The sequence below is a fragment of the Equus caballus genome, chromosome 24 (genome assembly GCF_041296265.1).
Source record: "Equus caballus isolate H_3958 breed thoroughbred chromosome 24, TB-T2T, whole genome shotgun sequence".
NCBI lineage: Eukaryota > Metazoa > Chordata > Mammalia > Perissodactyla > Equidae > Equus > Equus caballus.
In genome coordinates, this window is record NC_091707.1 from 45331782 (window position 1) to 45355039 (window position 23258).

The window sequence follows — 23258 nt, forward strand, 5'->3', positions numbered from 1 at the left end:
TTTTATACTCATAGTTAGCATTGTTTATCTGTTTTTTTCTTTAGTCCATATACTGTATTATAGATTTACTAATACATGTATTTCTAGTTTCTTTGTAGTGTGCCCTCTCTCTGCCCTTTAACATTTTATGATAGAAAATTTCAAATATGTAAAAGTAGAGAGAATAGTATAATGAGCTCATATCGCCCATCACCCAGCTTCCACAATCATCAGTCATCTTGGTAGTCTCTTAACAGAGAATTTTGATATTATATGCACATGACTTCTCCGTTTGTTTCAATTTTTATATGCTAATATGCAAATGAGCAATAATTTCACAAATTTTGTCAAATTGAATGTAGTTAATTCTGCAGTGTCTAGAGAGAGTATTCTCCCTCCTTTTTTTATTAGTTCAGGGAAAAAAACTTTATATCCATATGTTAAGTATTCAGGAAAATAAAAATGGTTTCCTCAGTTGTGTTGTCTGTGTGTCAACCACTATGCTATGTACTAGAAAAACTAATAAAAATGTGATATTTTTTCCTGTCTCTACAAACCATGCAATTTAGCTGAGGAAGTAAAATTGACATAATGAAACAATTAAAAGATAATTGCCAAACTGTGAAATTGCTACCAAATAGCAAAGGGAAAAATCAGAAGGGGTAATGTTAGTAAAGATTCATAAAATAAGTAGGCTATTTTGGAAAAGAGGGAAAATAAATGTAAAGAAAGGATAAAAACATGAACAAGGTATGGAATGAGAAATAAATAGGCTGTATCCTTAAAAATGGGAGTATCAAAGAGACCTTTTAAAGAAAGTGACAGAACCTGATGATAGATTTGATATGGAGAACAAAGGAAAAACACAGGTCAAGTCAGCCTCCTAAAGATGCTATGAGAGAAATAGTTGTTTTTTTCTAACAGAAATAGGATAATTAGGGAAGGAAGTCAGTTTGTAATGAAGCTGAATAATTCACTTGAAGGCATTTTGAGTGTGCAATTGTGAAAGGCTATCCAAGTGGAGATACCACTGCATGTGTTGCAAGATGTGGCACTAAGTGTAGGTGAGAACCTGGACCAGATGTACAGAATATGAGAGTTATCTATGATGAAGTGTTAGTGCACGTGGCCATGTAGGGGAATGAGGAAACTAAGGTTGGGGCAACTGAGAAATCATGTGCATTTCTGTAAATAGCAGTCAGTACTTGCCATTTTCACTGAATATAAAGCTGATCAAAGGCCCTCAGTGTGATATGTAAAATCGTATAGTCATACTGTCATTAAAAAGAAACATCCAAATACCATTCCATTTCTTAAATGAGTAAATCTCTAAAATTACTGGGGTATTATAAAGTTATATCTTGATTTTTTGAAGATTAATTCATTTATTGAAGAGGCATTTATTCTTTCGTCCAAAATTTTTTGAGCCACTGCAGTGTGCCAGGGACTGGCCTAGATCCTGAGATTACAGAGAGAAGCAAGCAGACAAAACGTCTGCTCTTTTGGAGATTATATTCCGGTTGGGCAAGGAATAGAGACAATTAGCAAATTTAAAAATAAATGACATATCGTGGGATAATAAGTACTATGAAAGCAGAAAAGCAGGTAAAGGAGTAGATAATGACATGGGGAAAGATGCTATTTTGGAGGGGGTGGGAGATGGTCAGTGAAATCCACTCTGAAAAGATGTTTAAACAGAGACCTGAATGAAGGGAGATGAACCATATAGTTAGGTGTAGGAAGAGCACGTAAGTCAGAGAGAACTTTAACTGCAGAGGCCCTGAGTAGAAGCATGCTTGGATTGTTTAAGGACAGTAAGGAGGCCAGTGTGTCTGGAGTGAGGTCTGTGAGGGGGAAGAGTTGTAGGCGATGAATTTGGAAAGTAGAGCATAATGCTGGTAGGTTGTGATAGTGTCCTTATTAATTGATTCGTTTTGAGGACGTCACTCTGCATCTTGGCATCTACGTAATGTTGTTGAGAAATAGGAACTACATTGAAAAAAATAGGATTTATTCTCTGCACTAACTGAACTTAATATTTTAAAGGTTTTAAGGATACCCGACTTTAACCTTTATATTTTATGTATTAGAGAATGCTTTCACAGTTCTTCATATACATTGATTTTAAATCTTAAATAGAGCAGTGACTTTAAAATGTTTTATTTAAGCAGCAAAACCTTTTTCTTTAAATGAAATCTTATCCAGACCCTAATAGGTAAAAGAGACGAAAGTGGAGCTGTTTGAGTTAAAGCAGAAGTAATGGATTAAGAACACACCCACTGGACCTCCTCCTTGCTCCTCCCACCCCATGTGATCCTGCCCCTCAAATCTTAGGACTGTTGGGCAGTTCCTACATCAGGCTGTTTCTGAATTACCTGGGGAATTTTAAAATAATGGGTTTCTGGAACTATGCTTGGCTCCCTGAACCCAGAATCCTCAGTGGTACGTCTGGTAAATCTGTTGTTAATAAAAGCTCCACAGGTAATGCTAATTTTCAGCGGGGATTGGGAACTACGACTGTAGAATATAGTTTGAAAACCAATGATTAATAGAAGGCTGTAGTGCCAGGCCTTCTGATGTGGGAGGGTAGAGCTGGGGAGCAGTAACAAGACTTGAAGGGCGGAGCTCCCTCTAACAAACTAACACACAAGAGGAGGTCTGTGTCCTGGCTCAGTGAAAGAAATCAACAAGTTAAGAGAAAAGGCACAACAAAAATGACTCTCAGATATGTCTCAGTAACAAGGAAGCGATACAAACTACTGTTGAGAACTGGAGACCCCCTTTATAAACTTTATATTTTTATTGTTAGGAACAGTGGAAGAGTCTTAATATACTAGGAACAAGCAACGTTGAACACAATTTTTGATTCTTTTTGAAATAGATCCTAAGACTCCATTAAACAATACTGTTCAGAAAATTTGTTTAGACTTTCTTTTATGCATTTGATCATTGAAGAATTTTACAAATTTAACCTAGCAAACAATAGAATATTTCACAGATTTGGTTGGATTTATGAAGCAATTACAAAAGAAAAAGACTTAGTGACTCATATAGATCACTATACTATAGTGAACCCAGACAAAACCGAAAGTGAAATGACAATGGAAGAGTGAAATATGTACATCAAGCATGATTTAAAAATTGTAGTGTCTGTCACATATAAAAAGCTTATCTGAATTTGTTAGAAAATATTTTTTGGAAATGGAAATGACCCAAATAACAGACAGTTTGCATTAGAGAAAATGCCAGTAAACAAGCATAATAGAGATGTACTTTCTCACTCACAACAAAAATGTAAATTAAAGAAATTTTGGATCTGCAATTTTACCTTTATGAAATTTGAAAAAAAAAATACTGAGGGAGAATGGAGTATGTTGTTATACTCATATATTATAGATGATATTTTAAATGGTATAATAATTTGGAAAACATGATAATGTATAGCAGGTAGCTATAAAGATGTTTATTCAATTTGTTTCTGTAATTTCGCTTCTCAGGAAATTTCATGAAAAAATTAAGTGCTATATTTGCAAAGGTATTTATCGTAACATTAGTTGGAGTAGCAAATAAACTTGAAAAACAACCTAAATGTTCAAATGATGGAAGACAAGTTTAGTAAATTGCTTGATGGAATTTTATGCAGCCATTAAAAATCATAATTATAAGTAGACAGAAACATGAAGTGTTTATTTTATAATGTTTAGACAACAAAGTATACCATTTAGAATGTTAAATAGAATTATAACTCTAAAAAGAGATAAAAGATACGTTTATGACAGATACTAGAAAGTAATACCTAAAAATGAAAAAATAATATTACGAGATTGAGATGTATTTATTTTATAAATATTTCTTTAATACCTGCATTGTGCTGGCAGCTTGAATTACAACAGTAAAGAAGCTATAATCCATGGTACTAATGGCGATTATCTAATTTTACCTTTCCCCCCTCCAAATTTTCAATAATATTATAGCAGCTTCTCATTTATAAATTTAGCTGTAAATTAGGGGTAATAAGAACTTAAGATGCTTGTAATTGTATCCTGCTTGTTATTTCCATCTGCTTACCCCTAATACATGTTCACTATTTTATAGAACATGAAATTAAGCAGTTTGTTTTGTTTTTATTTAGTGAAAAGCACAAATTGTTGGTTCGTCTGTTTTCCTTTTTGTTCGTTAGTTTTTTGATTGACTTATTAATTGATTGAGTTATTCTTTAAACAAATAATTATTGAGTGCCTATATATTGGAACTATTATGGGTGCTAGGAGTCCTGGGTAGAACAGATACCCTGTGTCTGTTTTCTTACTCTGTTATGGGCTTGCCACATTATAGTTCTGTTATGGATCAGATTGTTCCATTAAAATGTCATTTTAGATTTTACCACAAGTGTTATTTTCTGAATGGAAGAGGATTTAGATAATGAGCACAAAGCATGTATTTTTATACCTTTTGTATGTTTTTCAACTTTGGCTGGGAAAAGAAAAGAGAATTCTGTTTTTTAACATACTGAAGAAATCAGACATGCTTTACTTTGGGTGGCTCCCAAATTTCTTCATAAATAAACTATTTCATGCAAATATAGGGAAAATTATAGACAAATATAGAGAATACTGTGAAGTGGGCTTTAAACGTTAAGAAAGAATAAATTGATCTTCCATGGAAAACAATATTTCTGTCTTTGAGTTCTTAATACTTTTTCTATTTGTGGAAGGGCAATATTGACAAAACTAAAGTGGCATGTGGGTTGGTGGTTCTGTATTTGTCTATAAGCAAATATGGAGTATACTATAGATAACTATAGAGAGTACTATGAAGTGGTATTTAATTGTTAAAAAAAGTAAAATCGATCTATGGAAAACTGTATTTCTGCCTTTGAATTCTTGATAACTCCCCCCCCATTCCCTTTTTGGGGCAATATTGGCAGTATTGGCAAAACTGAAGTGGTGTGTGGGTTGGTGATTCTAGAATCTTTATTTCCTTATGCTTTTTAATTTCATCATCCTGAAGCTGTTGCTGCTATGACAGTTGAAAGGATGACTCTTTTCTTGAACTTCAGTGGTTGGAGCACTATTTCTTAGGAAATTCACTGAGATGCCCAGTCGATGTATTCACAAACATTCCATTGTCTAGATCTGCTAAGGTTCTCTCTCCTTATGGGCTTTTATGAACTCAGGCCTTTTATGACATTCTAGGCCTTTATTAATATCTAGATATCAAATTGATTAAATTATTCAAAAATCCTTAAATATAAGTATATAGTCATTTATTTTAGAAAATTGGGAAAGACTTTAAAGAAATATAGATCTCTTGTCACCACTTTAAAGTTTTAAATGTTAATAGCTTTTAATTATGAATCTAATTACTATGACAGTATCGTTTGATTCTTAAGTTTTCAGCATAAATGAGGAACAAAGAATAGAGTTAATTCAATCAACAAATAATTCTTGAGTGCCTCTTAACAGCACAGCAATGTACCAGAACAACAGTGATGTGTAAGAAGGGGCGCCTGACCTCAGGGAACTTAGGGTCCATTTGAAATTGTCACAGATGATTTTGTCTAGTGCAGGCTCAGTCTTCATATGAGTGATCGTTAAAATGTAATTTTTATTACATTTGTTAACCATTTTTATTCTGCATCAATAATTCATATTAATTTTCTTAATTGGGCTAGTACAACATATGGGTCCTACATAGGAAGACTTGTTCAGGACCATATCTGAAAGCAAAATCAGCAGCCTGTAATAAGTACCAAATCTAATCTTGGAAAATTAGAATATGTAAAAAAAATTTAGAATGACTTTTATTCTGAAAACTAGAAGCTCTCTTATATTAAAACTGAGAATGAATATGATCTATTTGCTGGAAAAGGTCTCTATAAAGATTAAGTTAAAATTAATATGTTCAGATATTTACAGTACACTTGTGAGTTGAGCTGATTGAAAATATGTTTTTCTAGTATTTCCAGAGGTAATGCTAATTGAACTTATACTTTTTTTCCTCATCTTTTGCTTCCATTTTTACTTCTGGCTTGGGGAAAAAAAGAAAAATAAGCATATGAAAGTAGCATGTGGCTTGTTTTTAATTTCTGTAGCTTTCAAGTAGAGACGTTGATTTTTCAAGTCCATTAGAACCTCAGCATGGTGACACCATTCTTTTATAAAGAGTTTGCATATTTAGAAGTCTCCCCTGGAGCAAGGGAAGATGGGGAGCACGAGGAAAAGTTATTAATTTTGCAGTAGGAGATTGAAGGAACTCTTCCATTCATTTCAGAAAAGAGTTAATATTAAGAAATGGACAGTAATATGTTATATTATATATATATTATATATTTATAGGTAATAGAATATATATATAGAATAGTATATATTCTATATATTTAGGTAATAGAATAGTTCTATTCTGAGATAATAGAACTGAAAATCTAAGAGTTACTTTGAGTTGTTGGATATCATGATATATTAACACTGGCTAAAGAATAAAAGTTCTTCAACCTTGAGAAAAAGAATATCATAAAAAAATCAGAATTCTTTTTTAACTAAAACCCTAAATTTTTATTCACCAAATCTTTACATGAGCTTCAAATATCTGTGAGCTTCAAATTTGTGTAAAGATTGACTTGCTTTCCTCTTTGTCCAGGTGGTTTCCACTTCCTCTGTAGAAAACCCTACTTTCCTATTTAGTCATCTCTTGTCTGATCTTGAATAAACAATAGAAGGAACAAACTAGAAGAGATTAGAAAGGGATAAACACATGTAAAATATGAAAGCAGTTAAGATCTTTTTCAGTCTGCTGCAAAGGAAAGTCTGACCCCTAGAATTCCTGGAATGTCCGGTGATGTCAGAATAACGGCACGATGGTTGTTGAAGATGACGGTTACCCTAGGACTTCTGCTCCTTTCACTCTTCATGATCCTGTTTTTCAGACATTTTTCTGTCTACACACTTGATCTTTCTCTCTTTCTCCACATCTGTCTTGAAAGTGGTCCCTGCAATTGGACCTGACTCACACACCAAAGGCTTGACTGCCGCTAAGTTTGGAGGCATTTTGGTGGGGAGGGGGTAAAAACTTAGGGATTTTTTATTATCGATTTTGTACCTTGTATATTAAAATTGTATTCAAATATATTGTGCATCTGCTTCCCATTGATCAATGTTTACTTCTCATCTGCTGTCAGCCCTCTGGTCTGGAACTGATTATTTAGGGAAAATTGGTGGGGCCATCTGGAAATATGAGCAACTTGAGTTTCTGTCTGATTTCTAATGCATGTTTTGATTTATGCTAATTGTATGGTTTATTTCATTATTTATTGTTTCTGTTTATTGTTGGAAAAGAAAATCCTAATCTAAAATGACTTGTTTTCAAAGGCTTTGGATTTGGCTGCCCTTTCTACAGAGCATTCTCAGTTCAAGGACTGGTGGTGGAAAGTGCAGATTGGAAAATGTTACTACAGGTAAAAATTTGATTATTTTTGAAGGGCTTAGAAGTGGCAACATATTTGAGAGTCTCAAATCTGATAACTTGTTTTTTTTTATAGATTTCCTCATGAAGAAATGAGAACTGTGTCTTTGGTTTACTTGAGAAACATTTACTTAACAATCACCTGGTAGCACTAAGAACTGACACCTTTAGAATAATAAAATTTTGGAACTGGGGAGGGGAAACTGAGACCATCAGGTCAAACACCTCTCTTCTGATGAGAAAGCTGAGGCCAGAGAGTGGATATGATTTGCATCAAGAACTAGTTAGTAACGTTCTGGGACTATGATCGAGTCTGTTGATTCCCACTCCACTCCCCTTGGCTCTCAAGTCTTTCTTATTTCCACTGATGCCTCACATCTGTAAAATGCTTTGCAGATAAGAGATAGCTTATCCGTATGTTACATTATCTCACTTAAATCTCTCAGCACCTTGGAGGTAGTTGCTGTGATTAGCCCTTTGTCCCAATGAGAAAAATTGAGCCTCCGAAAGATAAAATGACTTGTCCAGATTCGTATAGCTAGTTAAGTGTCAGAACAAGAATTTGCGCTCAACTTTCTGATGCCAGTTCTCTTACTATTTGCACAATTCCATAGTGTTTCTCTAGGATTGAAATATTCTTATATTAATTTACTTAATTTTTAAACACACTTTTAAGCAAATTAATTGAGAGATCAGAAAAGTTGTAATTAATTTTATGAATAAATATTATACAGCAATTAGTAAATAAGATCTGAAAATTGTTGCCTGATGTTGAAATGCATTTAAAGCATTTGAAAAGTAGAGATAAATGAGCAATTATATTTTATAAAGATAAATGCTTTTTATTATTCAAAACGATGTAGATTGGTTACTGTGAACGTCCTTCAATACTTATAAACTTTAGTTGTGAGTCAAACACTGAGGTAAAGGAATGTATAAATGGAATAAAAAGGATACTCCTTCTTCTACTGTTGAAAGTAAGCCTACTTTCCATTTAGATATTTCACATCGAACTCTATTTTTTCTTGCTGTTAGATTGAGGAAGTGTTTTCTGCTAAAAGGTAATTTTAGACCATTATGACATTAAACTCTTATGAATATAATTTCTGAAGACAAGCTTGAAATCTTGAGCTTCTAAGCAAAACCTTCAGAAACCTTTAATAATTAAAAAAAGCACAACTTGGATTCCTTCTGCCATCCATAGAATGGCATTTAAATGAGTGCACTTTGTCATATTAATTATTCTTCTTCTCTGTTCTTTAGTAGCTTCTCATCTTTATTATGTATTCAGCATTCATTCATTCATTCATTCACTCACTCAGTAAAATATTTAATGAGCAGCTACCCTGCCAGGCACAGAGGTTACAAATATTTATTAGATAGTCCCTTCCTTCAAATAGTTTACAATTGAATGGGGGAGAGAAGACATTAACCAATTATAAGCGTGGTTTCTGTTATGGTAGAAGCAAGCGCAGGGTGGTACAGTGGGAGTCCAGAGAAGGAGCTCCCAACTTCGACTGGAGAGGTCAAGGATGCATTACCAGAGGATACAGCCCCCAATTGACTTCCGTCTCTTTGCTCCTGATTGTGAAGTGCTCCTGGATCGTCCTCTGCAATAGCTTTCACGTTGCTCCCTTACTACCCGTTCCCACTCAGATGCCCTACTTCTGGCTTTTAGTGTCATTTGTTTCAGTTGTCACGTTAGCTTCTTATCTGGATTTTCTCTCCATTTTCTCACCCTATCCATCCTTCCTATATACCACTGTTGGAGTAACTGGTTGTGACAAAACAGCTCTTGTTGGATACTTTGGTTAATCTCCATTACCTCTAGAATGAAATCTGGATTTTAAGTGTGCCATCCATGATCTTGTCCCAGTCTACATGTTTGCTCATATGTCTCACTTTCTCCCATTCCTTATTATGTTCCCTTTTCTAGTTAAACTAAAACAACTCAGTGTTGCCCTAACATGCTGTGTACTTTCCTGCCTGTGTGCTTATGCTGATAATTTGCTTCTATCTGAAATGTCCCCCCAGCCCCACTTTACTCTATCTGTCAAAATCTTGCCTGTCACTTTCTCCCTGAAACTATCCTGGTGTGCTCCCCCTCTGTGCTCTCAAAGCACTTTTTTGTCTCTTTGCCATAATACAATTAAATTTATTTGTGAACATGTTTTGTTTCAGTCTTTATTGGTGCCTTCAGGACAGGATATAGTTGTTATCTTCATTTTTCCATCTTCTTGCCATCATGAAATGTGCATGAAATGTGCAGTTGGTGCTTTGACAATGGTTATTGCATTAAATTGGAGAGAAAAAGTTGGCAGTTGGTGGGGATTTGTCTCTGGACTCTGACTCTCTGATATTGGTGTGTGTTCATTCACCTAACTAATGTTTTCATTGTTCCTAAACTTTCTTTATACATGGTCCACTCTGTTTCCTTTACATAAGAACTCATGTGGTAAATCCCTGTTTGACAGTACTAGAAGAAGTTATCCTTTGAGGATGCAGCAATAAAAACATATGACCCATCTTTCCTTCCTTTCTTTGGTTTCCAGGTAGCTCAATAACTCAGATTGCTTTTTTGTTTGTTTTTCGTTTATCCTTCCATCTCCATTGTTTTTTTAAAAAAATCCATTTCTGTTTTCATATTCTTGTTTTATACGTATCTTTTCTTATAATCCCTTTTAAATCATTTTTGGAAAGAGAGGACTTGGTCAATACAAATATATAGACTCTCATGGATAATTAGGTGTTCATGGAATTTAGTGACTCAACTTCAGCTGTGTTTAAGACTAGCATGTTCAGTTGAAGTTATGTATGTAAATATGCAGTTTTCCAGAACTTTTAGAGTTCTTTGATAACATTTTATAAATGCTCCTGTAAAAGTTGTGAGACCTTTGAAGAGGGGGGTGTTTCTGCCATGTCACACGTCCTCTAACTTTAGGCCAGTTGTTTGGGGTCGCTTTTAACCTGTTTAATCACCATGTCTTCCAACGGCTATTTGGGTATAGCCACACCAACGCTTGGGGCTTAGGTTAGGAGAAAAGATCAAGCTATTCTCTCAAGCCTTTAAATGAAAGTAGCACAATGGGACATACTGTGTTTTGTTCTGACTTTATTTCACAAAATAAAAGCGTTGTTATAAAGTGCCTAAGTAGCTCTTAGATGGCTAGGGTTGAGTAGTTATGAGAAAGCCCAACAGATCTATTAAGGACAGGCTGAAGTGTGCTTTAATGATTGATTTAGTGGTAACAAAATGTTCCCTAGGCAGAAGAGATGGGTGCTGACATCAGGACAGTTTTAGTTACGCAAGGAGCAAGTCTCAAATTTGTAGATAGGACAATCAGTATCAGATATTAAAAAAGGAAAAGAAAATGTTTCTAGAATAACAAAATAGTATAGCTTTATACTCAGATGGCAATTACTACTTACATCAAAACTGTTTAAGAATAGCTTTAAAAATGGTGTTTTGTCTCAGAGCGGAAGATGTTTTCAAAGAAGTGTCACCCTTCAGTTCTTCCAGGAAGATGGAGAGTAAGCATTTATTCAGGTCGCTTACCATATGTCCAGCTGATCATAAGCTCTTTGGGTGGTGGACTGCTGTGACCTGGCTCCTGGCAGCTATTAGTCCTGCTGTGACTAGGCTTCTGACAGACTCTTTACATAGCATTTGAGCATTAGACAGACAGTGAATTTGGGAAATAGGCAACTTTTTGCTGAACTGTGTAAACATTTATGTTAATATATGTGTGTGTACAACATTACCTTCTTTGGTACATGCTTACTCCTATAGATGTAATTTATCTCTATTCATATCCTCAGGGTATGAATAAATGCGGTAGTGTTTATTTTTAAGTTCAACGTCTAATTTTTTTAATGGTTGTTCTTAGGTTAGGAATGTATCGTGAAGCAGAAAAACAGTTTAAATCAGCCCTGAAGCAGCAGGAAATGGTAGATACGTTCCTCTACTTGGCGAAAGTAAGTAAGTATTCTTAATTTGAGTGAAATCGGTCTTCTTGGAGTAAGTGTTTAGTTCTGCTCAATGCACGGGGAGAGTTGCCAGTTTCTTCAGGAATATTCGGCAAGTTAGCATGTTCAGTCTTAACTTATTTTTCTTTATAGCAAGGGGAAACGTGAGAACATGTGGAGGGTAACCATCCCAGGAGAAACTGATTGCCATGAAAAATAAGAAAACCCTTTTGAAAGATTGCCCATCGGAGCAGAAGAAAATACCAGGGGCTTTCCACCCCCATGCATAATAGGCCCCAGAGAGGCCTTCTTTTTTACCACAGTCTTGCGCCTAAGTGGACTGTAGAGAATAGGGATTGTTTTTGTGTAGGTCCTTCATTTCTTGTCTCTTCCATAATAACAAAAACAACATTCCCCTTTATTGAGCACCTACTCAGTGTAAAGTATGGTATCAGGTCCATTCCATATGCAGTTTAATTTAACCCTTATAGCTTCTCCTTTGTACCCTTAAGGAAAAGGAGGATAACAGGATAAGTAAGATTTTCAGGATCACTTGGCTGTTAAGAGCCAGCATTCAAACCCAGGACTTTCTGATTCCAGAGCCTGCTCACTGCCCCGTTAGTGCCACCCATAGCCACAAGAGAAGTGCAGGGCCACCTATAATTTTCAGTTTTGGGATAAAGTTACTTCACCCTCAGCAAGGCTGCCTGAAAAGAAATGTTTGATGAACTGGTGGTTATGAATTCATCTTGCTGTATCTTTAAGAATTTTTTAAATTAAAAAGTATGGTAAAGCACATTGAAAAGAAGATGAGATGCAAAAGGAAGTACTACTACCTCCTAAATATGGTATTAAAAATTGGCATACTAAAAGGAAACAAAATGAAAATTGTGCTGTATAAACTTACTGTGCTAATATTAGTATGTTTACAGTGGTTTTCAAAAATGTTTGAAACTATCCGGTATCTAAGTCTATCTTCTATGCATTATATATTAAACTTAAATTCTTAAAGAAGTTTCTGAGCATCCCAGTACACTTTTAAACTTTTCTGATAGCTTGAAATTAAAACTCAAGTCACACTATTTGACTGTCATCTTAATGGATAATCACTTGCCACGTGGTTAAAAAAATGTACTTTTAATTTTAACTATTGTTAAATACATGGTTTGACTTATTTATCCATAAGTTGATTTGTTTAAATCTGTTATTGCTTACATGACTGTATAGAGGTAAAGTGTACGTATTTTCTTTAGTATATGAAGGAAGGATTGCTAAATAATAGAGATCAAGCAGATTTTAGGAAAAACCTTATTTCTTAAAAATTTGGATTGTTAATTTAAAAAATTATCAAATATTTTATATTAGTATATTAAATTATTATGTATTATATTTAATAAAGCAGTTCTGAAGCATATAAGGTAAAAACTGAGAAGGTTTCATCCATATCTCTCCCTCTAATCTCATACTTTAGCCATAAACACTGTAAACGGTTTTCTCTGTATCCAGTTGGTCCTCCTTCAAAGCACAGTCTAAGTGTTTAGGAAGAAATAGAGGATCCATGATCATGAAGAAAAAAATGTCATAATCTTATGTTTCTAATCATAAAATAATTCTCTATTTTAGAAATTCTTATGAAGTGTATGGTTTATCCATGCTAATGTCCTAATTGCTAGTTAAGTGGAAGCCATCAAGGGCTAACTCTCTCAACTTCCTGACACTATACCTCACAATCAGTTTCTCCTCTATTTCTGAGGGTCTTTTTCCAAAACGACCCTTCCACAAGCTCTCGCCTGCTGCTCTTTCTCAGACCTTGTTCCATGGGTCGTTCCCCCTTTCTCCTGCATCTTCCACTTCAGTCTTAGGATTGATTCCTTAGTGCCAGCCTTTAGACATACTCATGTCTGTTCTATCCTCAAAGGGTTTTCCCTTGATCCTTTCTTGTCTAGTTACTGCTCAGTATCTGTGACAATAGTAAGCCTGCAATGAGCATTTGTTGAAGGAATAAATGAATGAATTCTTCATATGCAATATGAGGAGACAAAACTATAACATCATTGTTGAAAATTAATTCTACACATTTCTGAAATTTTTTTACTGTGGTATCTAGGAGATAATTTGTTAGTAAGCAATTTTTACAAAATTGTAACAAATACTATTATTTTAAGAACCATTGCTCTTATTGAACTGTGTCTTGGTTTTAGGTTTACATCTCATTGGATCAACCTGTGACTGCTTTAAATCTTTACAAACAAGGCTTAGATAAGTTTCCAGGAGAAGTAACCCTACTTTGTGGAATTGCCAGGATCTATGAGGTAAGGTTCATATTATTCAAAAAGTTGATGTAACCTTGAAGTTATATGCTTCTTAAGTAAGCTCATAGTCCCTTGAGATCCTAGCAAGAAGAACAGTTTATAAAATTATGATTGTTGGCCTGTGGTTTACCAATAGAATAAGAGATTTTAGTGTATGCATTTAGTCAAGCTAAGTTTTTATTATGAAATATTTCAAACATACAGAAAAGTATAGAGAATGGTATGAGATAGAGATTTAAATTAGTTTCCCCCTAGAGATAGCTATTTGTCTTAGCAAATTTGTTGATCCTTTTCCTGAGGTCTATAATGTCAAATATCAATTTTTTCTATATGTGGTAGGTATATCTTGAGGCTTTCTATTCTGTTCTATTGGTCTGTTTGCCTATCCTTATACCAGTGTTATACTATCTTAATTACTATAGCTTTGTAATACTCTTTGGTAGGGCACTTTGTTCGTCTTCATCAGGAACATCTTGGCTATTTTGGACTTTGGCTTATTCTTATAAATTTTAGAGTCATGTTGTCAAATTCCATGAAAAACCCCGGTGAGATACCCTCCTTGCTGCCTAATGCCTATAGCTTTCCAATAATTCCTGATACCAGGTGGGCAAATTCTACCACCTGTTCCTCTTCATAGCTGGTTATTATTGAGCCTTTGCTCCTCCATATTGATATGAGGATCGACTTCTCAAGAACCATTAAAAAAATAACCTTGCAGGTTTATTGATTGGAATTGCATTGAATATATGAATGATGGGGGGCGGGGGAGCGGCCTTTCTTCCCACTCTCAGTCATGATATAACTCTCCATTTACCTTGGTTTTCTTTTTTTGTCGTTCAATAAATGTTTTATAATTACCTCCATAAAGGTATTTTGTTGGGGGTCCCCGAAACCACCCTGAGGTTTGATAATTTATTAGAAACATCCAGAGCAAAGAGAAAAGGTACATGGGGCAAAGTTCAGAGGAAATGAGGCACAAGCTTCCAAGAGTTCTGCCCCAGTGTAGTCATGCAGGACACACTTAATTCTTTCAGCAACAATTTATGATGACATGTGTGAAGGGTTGCCTATCAGGGAAGCTCATTAGAGACTTGGTATACAAGGGTGTTACTGGGGGCTGGTCATATAGGCACCTTCTGTCTGTCATGTACCAAAATCCCAGACTCCAAGAAGTGAAGCAGGTATTCAGCATAAACCACATTGTTTGTCCAAACAGTTTAGGTATAGTGAGCCACTCTTTTCATTTGGGGAAAGTTTTATATCAATATAAGGAACCAGCCACATTCTCAGATGCCAGCAAATGGCCAACCTTCTGAGCCGGCCTTTCTAAGAATAGCATTCTCAGACCTGCTATGTTAACTCTTCTGCCCAGATGTATTCCTGGGTATAACTATGAATGAAATCCTTTTTTTTTTTCTATTGTATTTTCTATTTGATTATTTCTGGTGAGTAGGAATGCATTAATTTTTTGAAGTTGATTTGATACTAACAACCTAGCTAAATACTCTGTTTAAATTTTAATATCTTATCCATAGATTCTCTTAAATTTTCTAAGTAATTAAAATAATCATCATCTGCAAATACAGTTTCATCTCCTCATTTCAGTCATTTTACCGCTTTAAAAATATCTTATTGTTGGGGCTGGCCCCGTGGCCGAGTGGTTAAGTTCTCGTGCTCCGCTGCAGGCGGCCCAGTGTTTTGTTGGTTCGAATCCTGGGCGCGGACATGGCACTGCTCATCAGACCACGCTGAGGCAGCGTCCCACATGCCACAACTAGATGGACCCACAACGAAGAATATACAACTATGTACCGGGGGGCTTTGTGGAGAAAAAGGAAAAAAATAAAATCTTTAAAAATATCTTATTGTTTAGGACTTCCAGTACAATGTTGAACAGAAGCATCTCTATTCTCTTTTAAATTTCTTGAAATGCTAGGTATGATGTTTTAAAATTATTTTGCTAGAAAAAGAATGCAAGGTATTAATAGTTAATACTATATTTGGATGGTAGTATATAAATGACTTTTATTTTCTTCTTTATAATTTCTCTATTTCCTAGGTTTTCTTTAATGAACATGCATTACTTTTAAAATGAAAAACAAATACTATTTTTGAATTGTCTAGAAATGTTTTCCCTTTTGAAATATAATTTTTATAAACTTGTAAATAGAAGATTTTGAACATTCAATAAAAATAGTATATCAGTATCTCTGTATGTTTACTTGTGTGAACCTGAGTTGAACATGAACTAAATTTTGACCAAGAAGCTTAGAAAGGAAGGAGATTAAATAGAATCGACTTTTGAAACCAGTGGAATTCATGTGTAGTGGTGACCGATGCACTCGGCGCTCTTTGACCTTTAGGCTCTGCCTTCTGCACCTTTCAGTCTTCTGCCCTTCTCTTCTTAGGCAGAAAGTGCTGGCAGAAAGAGCTAGTGAACGATGGCGTCTTTAACACGTGGTTGCTGGTCAGAATTCCTTCCAAACCTCTGTTATAGTCACTGTTGCTATGGCTGGGATAGGTCGTGACTCTCGAGTGGAGACTTTAATCAGCTACCTGCTTCCATTCTCTGCTGTGGGTTTGGCCAGGAGTTGGAGGAACATATTCTTTTTTGAGTGTACAGGGGAAGGCTTTCTGAGAAAAGTGGAATTAAAGTTTGCACTTGAAGGAAGAAAGAAGTGGAGAGGAAAGCATCCTAGTTTGGGGATGATGTCATGCACAAGTAGGGTGGTCAGGGACTAAGCACAGACTTGCAATAGTCGGATGCAGTATTTCCCCTTGAATTTACGTAGTTAATTTCCCTTATGCCAAGGTTTACCACACAGAGATTTCCAGTGTATTCTTTTTCTCTTTATGTGACAATGGATTTAGAGTTAATTGGTAAAGTTTGTTCCTTAGTATTGCAGCCTACACTACATATGCCTTCAGGGGTTTTTGTGTGTACATCATTCTATTCTCTGGAGAAGCTCTCTTTATGTTCTTTTCATTTATCACTTTCATTTTGGTCTTGATTCTTTTAAATGTTTTCTATTTTAAAATGAACTTCATCTTGTGCTGCCTATTTGTCATTGCTTGTTTTGTACAGAAAGTTGTTTAAAATGATTTATCCTTGCTAAATTGATTTGGTTGTGGTTTTACTTTTTCTTGAGGCATTTTGTTTATCCATGTGAAAGCCAGGTCTTTATTTGAACTGTTCTTTGTTAAAAGGCGTTTGAATTAGAAACATGACCCTGGGAAATATTATTCTAGTGGTCCTTGAACTTTACTGTGTATAAAAATGACTATGAAAGTGTTTGAAAAGTACAGCTCATCCCCTACGTAGTGAATCAGGCATCCTGGAAGGTGGGGCTCAGGCATTTGTATATTTAACGAGCTCACTAGGTGATTCTGACGTATAACAGAGTTTGAGAACCACTGCAACATTCACTTCCTTAGTTATTTGAAATTTTATTTTAAATAACTAAAAATCTAATTATAGTTAGTATTTTGTGAATTCGTTCAAAAATAACCACTGTAAAAGTCACATAATGATACCACAGTTATTTATATACTTGAAGTGACATTGATAAACTTGAAAATATTATTTTAAATCTACATTAATAAAAAATTTATTTTAGAGCTACTATAATTTAAACAATTCTGATGCAGGAATAGATAAAAGGACCAAAATAGAGTCTACATATGTTCATACATATGAAAATTTATGATGTGGAAAGATTGCTTATTAAATCAGTTGGATTATTGGATTATTTAATAGATAAAAAATAGAGCTGAATGAGTAATGATGTCTTATACTAAAAGAATCTATTACTGCCAGATGGCTCAAAGATTTAAAATCATGAAAGTTTCAGAAGAAAACACAGATGAATTATTTGTATAAACTTAAAATGAAGAAGATCTTTCTAAGCATGATACAAAGTCAGAAAATCATAATTGATAAATTTGAACATAAAATTTCTATATAGCAAAAATAAAAACCAAAACAAAAAAAAGATAAAAATATCAAATGGGGAAAATATTTGCTATACTTAGGACAGTCAAAAGGCTACTTTTAGTTTCCTCAATCTACACATGCTTAAAAAATTGCTGGGTTTCGGGTGGTTTACAGGTTGATGGACAAATTACACACAGACACACATACATATACAAAAGCGCGTGCCCACACACAAATTCTCATTTGTTTAGTCAAGAATGTAAATATTTATGGAAACTAGGTGTTTCCTCAGAGTAGTTCTGGGTCAGACTGTGGTGTGGCTTTTGCGTAGGTCTTTGTTTTCCTACTAGCCTACACAGTGGCCATTGACCCTCTCCATGTGAGTCAAATCACCCCAGAGATGAAACAACAGCCAAACTCCAGCTGCATTTTGGCTGCACCACCACCCTTTCATGCTGGGGCTTGGTTAACACCGACCTGGAAGAACCTAACCAAGCCATCTGTGCTTTTCCTCTGAAGGGAACGTTTATAAACACTGGACCTTGCTGGTTTTTGAATTGAAATCAGCATCGGCACAGGCTCATTTCATCTGGAAGGAGAAAGCAGGGCCCCATCTCTGCCTCCAGCTCTCCTGCGTTCAGGAGGACAGTTTCCCACCCAAGTCCCTCATACACACAAATCGATAATAAAAGGGCAAAAGGTAGGATAGGAAAAAGGGAAAAGGACATGAATTGGCAGTTCATGAAAAGGAAATATCAATATCTGGTGTGTTAAATGCCTAACCTCAGTCATGATTAAAGAAATAAAAACTAAAATAATGTTATGCCATTTTTCACTTAGGTTGATAAAGATGGATGAGTTCTATGGCAGCTAGACTTGTCAAATAAACTCCACATATGAACATTGTTGCTGGGAGTGTCCATTGATACAACCCATTTGGAGACTGTTTGCACTTACAGATGAAATTTTTAAATGTCTGTGCTCTTTGGCCCAGCAATTTTACTCCTAGGAATTTTCCTTAAGGATCTTTTCATACAAGTATGCAAAGATACGTACAAAGAGGGTTTTATAGTATTTTTTTATGGTAAAAAAATGGAAACAAACTAATGCTTCATCAACAAGGGGCTGGTTAAATAAATTGTGGTCTATGTATTGATGGAAAACTATGCAGAAGTGAAAAAGTAATGGAGTAAAGCTCTTTCTATTCATCTGGAAAGAGTGTCAAGACACTGAGAGTACAAACAATAAACTATATCAGAATGTGCAGAATGATTCTGTTTGTGGTTAAAACATGCATACATGGATGTGTGCATATATGTGAACAAAATTTCGTGAAGAATACTCAAGAAACTATTATCAGAGCATCTACTGACTGGGATTTGGGGAGGGGAGGGGAGGGGATTTGGGACATTTTCCTTTTAAGCCCTTTTGCAGTGTTTACATTTATTTAGCATAAGCATGTATTTTACAATAACAAGTTTGAAAAACTACATATGACGTTGCCAAAAACATGTTAGTTTCAGTCTAAAATTCCTGAAGATTACATAAATTAATTCTGTGCCCATTAATGAAGTATACAGACATTCTAAGGTAATTTGATAGAACTGAAAGCCTTGAAATAACTAGCTATTCAGGCTGGAGCCTTCTTTGCCTTGGGCGTTGCTGCCTGGTATGGACTGAATTGTGTTCCTCCCAAATTTATATGTTGAAGTCCTAACTCCTCAGTGTGATAGTATTTAGAGATGGGGGCTTTTGGGAGATAATTACGTTTAGGTGAGCTCATGAGGGTCGACCCCTCATGATGGGATTAATGCCCTTAAAAGAAGAGACACCAGAGATCTTGTTCTCTCTCTCTCCCTCTCTCTCTCTCTGTCATATGAGGACTCAGTGAGGAGGCATCCCTCTGCCAGCCAGGAAGAGTCCTTACTAGAACCCAACCATGCTGACCCCTTGATCTTGGACTTCTGGCCTCCAGACCTGTGGGAAAATAAATTTTTATTGTTTAAGCCACCTAGTCTATGGTATTTTTTTACAGCAACCCAAGCAGCCTAATACACCAGTTTTGGCAGCTGGAACACTGAAGCCTTACACTGTGGGATGCTGTTGCCCTGGAAACCAGAAAAGTCATGTTCTTAGAACCCTGTGCTTCATGGAGCCATTAAGGCTCACCGGTCAGGTTGCTGCCTAGGTGTGGAGATTATTCTTTGGAAGGAGAATGTCTTAATCTGCTCAGGCTGCTATAAGAAAATACCATAAGCTAGGTGACTTAAACAATAGAAATTTATTTCTCACAGCTCTGGAGGCTAGGAAGTCCAAGATCAAGGTCCTGGCTAATTTGGTTCCTAGTTTTAGGGCCCTCTTCCTGGTCTGTAAATGGACACCTTTTTGCTGTATCCTCGCATGGTGGACAGAGCGATCATTCCTCTGGTGTCTCTTCTTTAAGGGCACTAATCCCATTCATAAGGGCCTCACCCTCATGACCTGATCACCTCCCAAAGACTCCACCTCCAAATGCTATCACACTGGGGATTAGGGCTTCAATATGAATTTTAGGGGGGCACAAACATTCAGTCTATAGCAGGGAAGGATTTGAGTGTATGTGTGGGAGTGGGGGTTGCAGGGAGGTAAGATACTCATTTGTTCTTTTCTTTTAAGTTTTATGAGGCTCGTTTTACCAAAAAATAGAAAATATACTTCTATTGAAATTCTTTATTTTTTTGTACTTTTCAGTGGGTTCTTAAAATATGAAGGATATTTGGAATGGTTGCACATAAGAGGAATGCAAAATTCAGGAGAAGATGAACTAACAATTAATTAACAAATGTGTCAACAGCGCTGTGTTTTGAAAAAAGATTTTCAGCTATAAGCAATCAGTGAAAAAACCTCTTAAGGGACTAAATCCTGGCAGGACTTTGAATAAGAATTTCAAATATAAATCATGTGAAAAATGTATATAAAGGATGAGTTTGGATCAACCTGTGAATGTTTTATTGGGGTTTTAAGGGACTAATAAATAACACCCCTGTTCCTCACTCCAAATTGGGAACCAGCTGAGAGATAGATACAAGAGTCAGACAAAATGGAGGATAAACCATTTAGTTTATTACTGGGAAAAGCAGAATTGGAGCATGTGATTTTAGGTCTATGACCAAAAGGACTTAATAGAGTTCTGCCTCCGAGTTAGACAGACAGTCCACCCTGTCACAGACCTGTGGTCCTTCTCCACCCGGGGAACCTGCTCCACACGGCGGGGCAGAGAATGTGGCCATCTTGCAGGTGGAGTGGCTTCCAAAGAGACCCAGAAGGGGCAGAGACAAGTATGTTCAATTTATCTCATGGGAATGAGTGAGTAGGAGTGGGAAGAAAGACCTCAAATATCATTTTAATGTCAACATTTCTCAAAGTTTGGTCCAGGGATTCCTAGGGGTCCCTGAGACCCTTTCAAGGGGTCCAGCAAGGTCAAAGCTAGTTTTACAATACTAATGTTGATGAGATTGGGGATAGTATTAATGGATGTAATTTTTTTGATACTGCATAATGAAATGCATGTATCTCTGTACGATCCCCTCAGTTTTTCTGTGAACCTAAACCAGCTCTAAAAAAATAAAGTCCTTAAGTTAAAAAAACAAAACTGAAGTCTATGGAGGTAAAAAAAAAAAATTCTATGTGATAAGAAAGCATTGTTTGGCACTTCTTAACAATCAGTGGAGTCTCTTAGATTTGATAAAATGTTATGATAAAAATATGTGAGTCCTCACATGATGAGACTGAGTGAATGGTTCACACAATCTATCATGTGATTTGAGAGGCAGAAGAGAGCTGTGTGAAGTGAGGGCATTAGAGAAATCTCCATGAAGGGTGTGGAGGCTGAACTGGCCTTGAAGGTGGCTTTGAGAGATGTAACGTTCATTAATAACATTAACTACGTTTATTTATGATTATCAGGGAGACTCCCAGTCTCCTGGCTACCATTCCCTCCCCACTTTGGCATATCCTGTGTGTAGCCACCAAGTTATTCTTTAAAAAACTAAATACAATCACGTTACTCCTCTGCTCTGAACGCTCTAATGGCTTTCCTTCCATGTTGAAAAAACCCTGAAGTTCCTACCATGGCCGACAGAGCTCCCGGCTGCCCTCTGATGTCCTTTTGCGCCACTCTTCCTCTTCACAGCCTCACTCGCCTTTGTGTGGTTCTTCCTGCTAGTGTGTTCCCACCTTGGGCTCTACCGTTGCTGTGCCCTCTGCCCAGATTGTGCCTCCCCGAGATGCGCTCAGGTCTCCGTCCCCAGCTTCACTCAGGCCTCTGCGCACATGGCACCTCCTCTGAAGTGACTGCTCCTCCGCCCCTTCGGAAGCAGCACCCTCCCTCCCTCCCTCCCCCTCTCCTTACCCTGCTCTGTTTCTTTGCATCACTTGTCCTTGCCTGACATTATATTACATATTTGTTCATTTTTTGGTCTTCCTTACCAGATGTAACCTCCTTGAAGATAGTAACTTTATCTTTTTGTTCCTACAGTGTTCCCAGGGCCTGGAACAGAGTCTGGCACACGGCACACTCTTAATAAATATTTATTGAATGAAAGAATGTAAACCACTCAGAAGAAAAATAATTTCTTGTTCAATATTAATAAAGTACTGCTCTTCTGTCCTGATGGGGAATAGGAAATGAACAATATTTCATCAGCAGCTGAATACTACAAAGAAGTTTTGAAACAGGACAATACTCATGTGGAAGCCATCGCATGCATTGGAAGCAACCACTTTTATTCTGATCAGCCAGAAGTAGCTCTCCGGTTTTACAGGTGCGCTTTCCATTCAACTTGTAGAACCACATTCCTGTGAAATACTAGTGAAACAATAATAAAGATGGAATGAAAATGTAGAGAAATGATGGATAAGCCATGTCTATATGAGACTAAAAATTCAAACACGCAGATGTTTTATGAGCATTAAAGTGAAACCCCTCATTTGGAAATGCACAATTAGTTGGCATCTTACAGAAATATACCTAGACAACTGCTTGAGTTTTTAACACCATGTCATTATATGAGTTAGCCATTTTGTCATCAGCCAATACTGGGCACTTCTCACCATCACTGCCTCCATTAAAACCACTATACATAGTATAAGGACCCTGACGCTGAAATAATGACACAATTTGCAAAGATCAGTAGGCTGCAGGTTCTGAGCCTGATGAGGACCTGGAACAGGATTCCCATTTTGTGAAATACTGTCAGCTCTTGTCCAAATATTTTTCCAAATCTGAATAAATTCTGTTGACTGGTTCTCTTGTGAGCACATACTTATTTTATCCTATAGATGGTTTCTTAAAATAATTTTATATCCTCTTCAGCCCTTAGGTGATACGCAAGGAGATAACTGGCAGCTGACAAGAATTCTTTCCAAACATATGCTAGAAGCCTGAAACATAATGATATGAAGGCTCTCTTGAGCACATGCAGCTGACTCTGCTCCCCAGCCCCAGCGTGGGCCATGGGTTCCTCAGGGCAGCTGAGGTGGATTTTCATTTACTTCCTTGAACTCTCTTGTCCCTTGGCCTTTGGAATTGACGCATAGAAACAAAATGGGGTTTTTGAGCTGTAGCG

The 23258-nt window shown here is 36.2% G+C and overlaps 1 protein-coding gene across 1 annotated transcript in view; it reads left to right on the forward strand.

Moving 5' to 3' along the window:
- TTC8 (tetratricopeptide repeat domain 8) overlaps window positions 1-23258 on the forward strand; it is a 49807-nt gene that overhangs the window by 19752 nt on the left and 6797 nt on the right. Inside the window, exons 7-10 of the mRNA XM_005605394.4 lie at window positions 7347-7432; window positions 11328-11415; window positions 13608-13718; window positions 22315-22454. Of these exons, the coding sequence (XP_005605451.2) occupies window positions 7347-7432; window positions 11328-11415; window positions 13608-13718; window positions 22315-22454 (425 nt within the window). The remainder of the gene's footprint in view (window positions 1-7346; window positions 7433-11327; window positions 11416-13607; window positions 13719-22314; window positions 22455-23258) is intronic.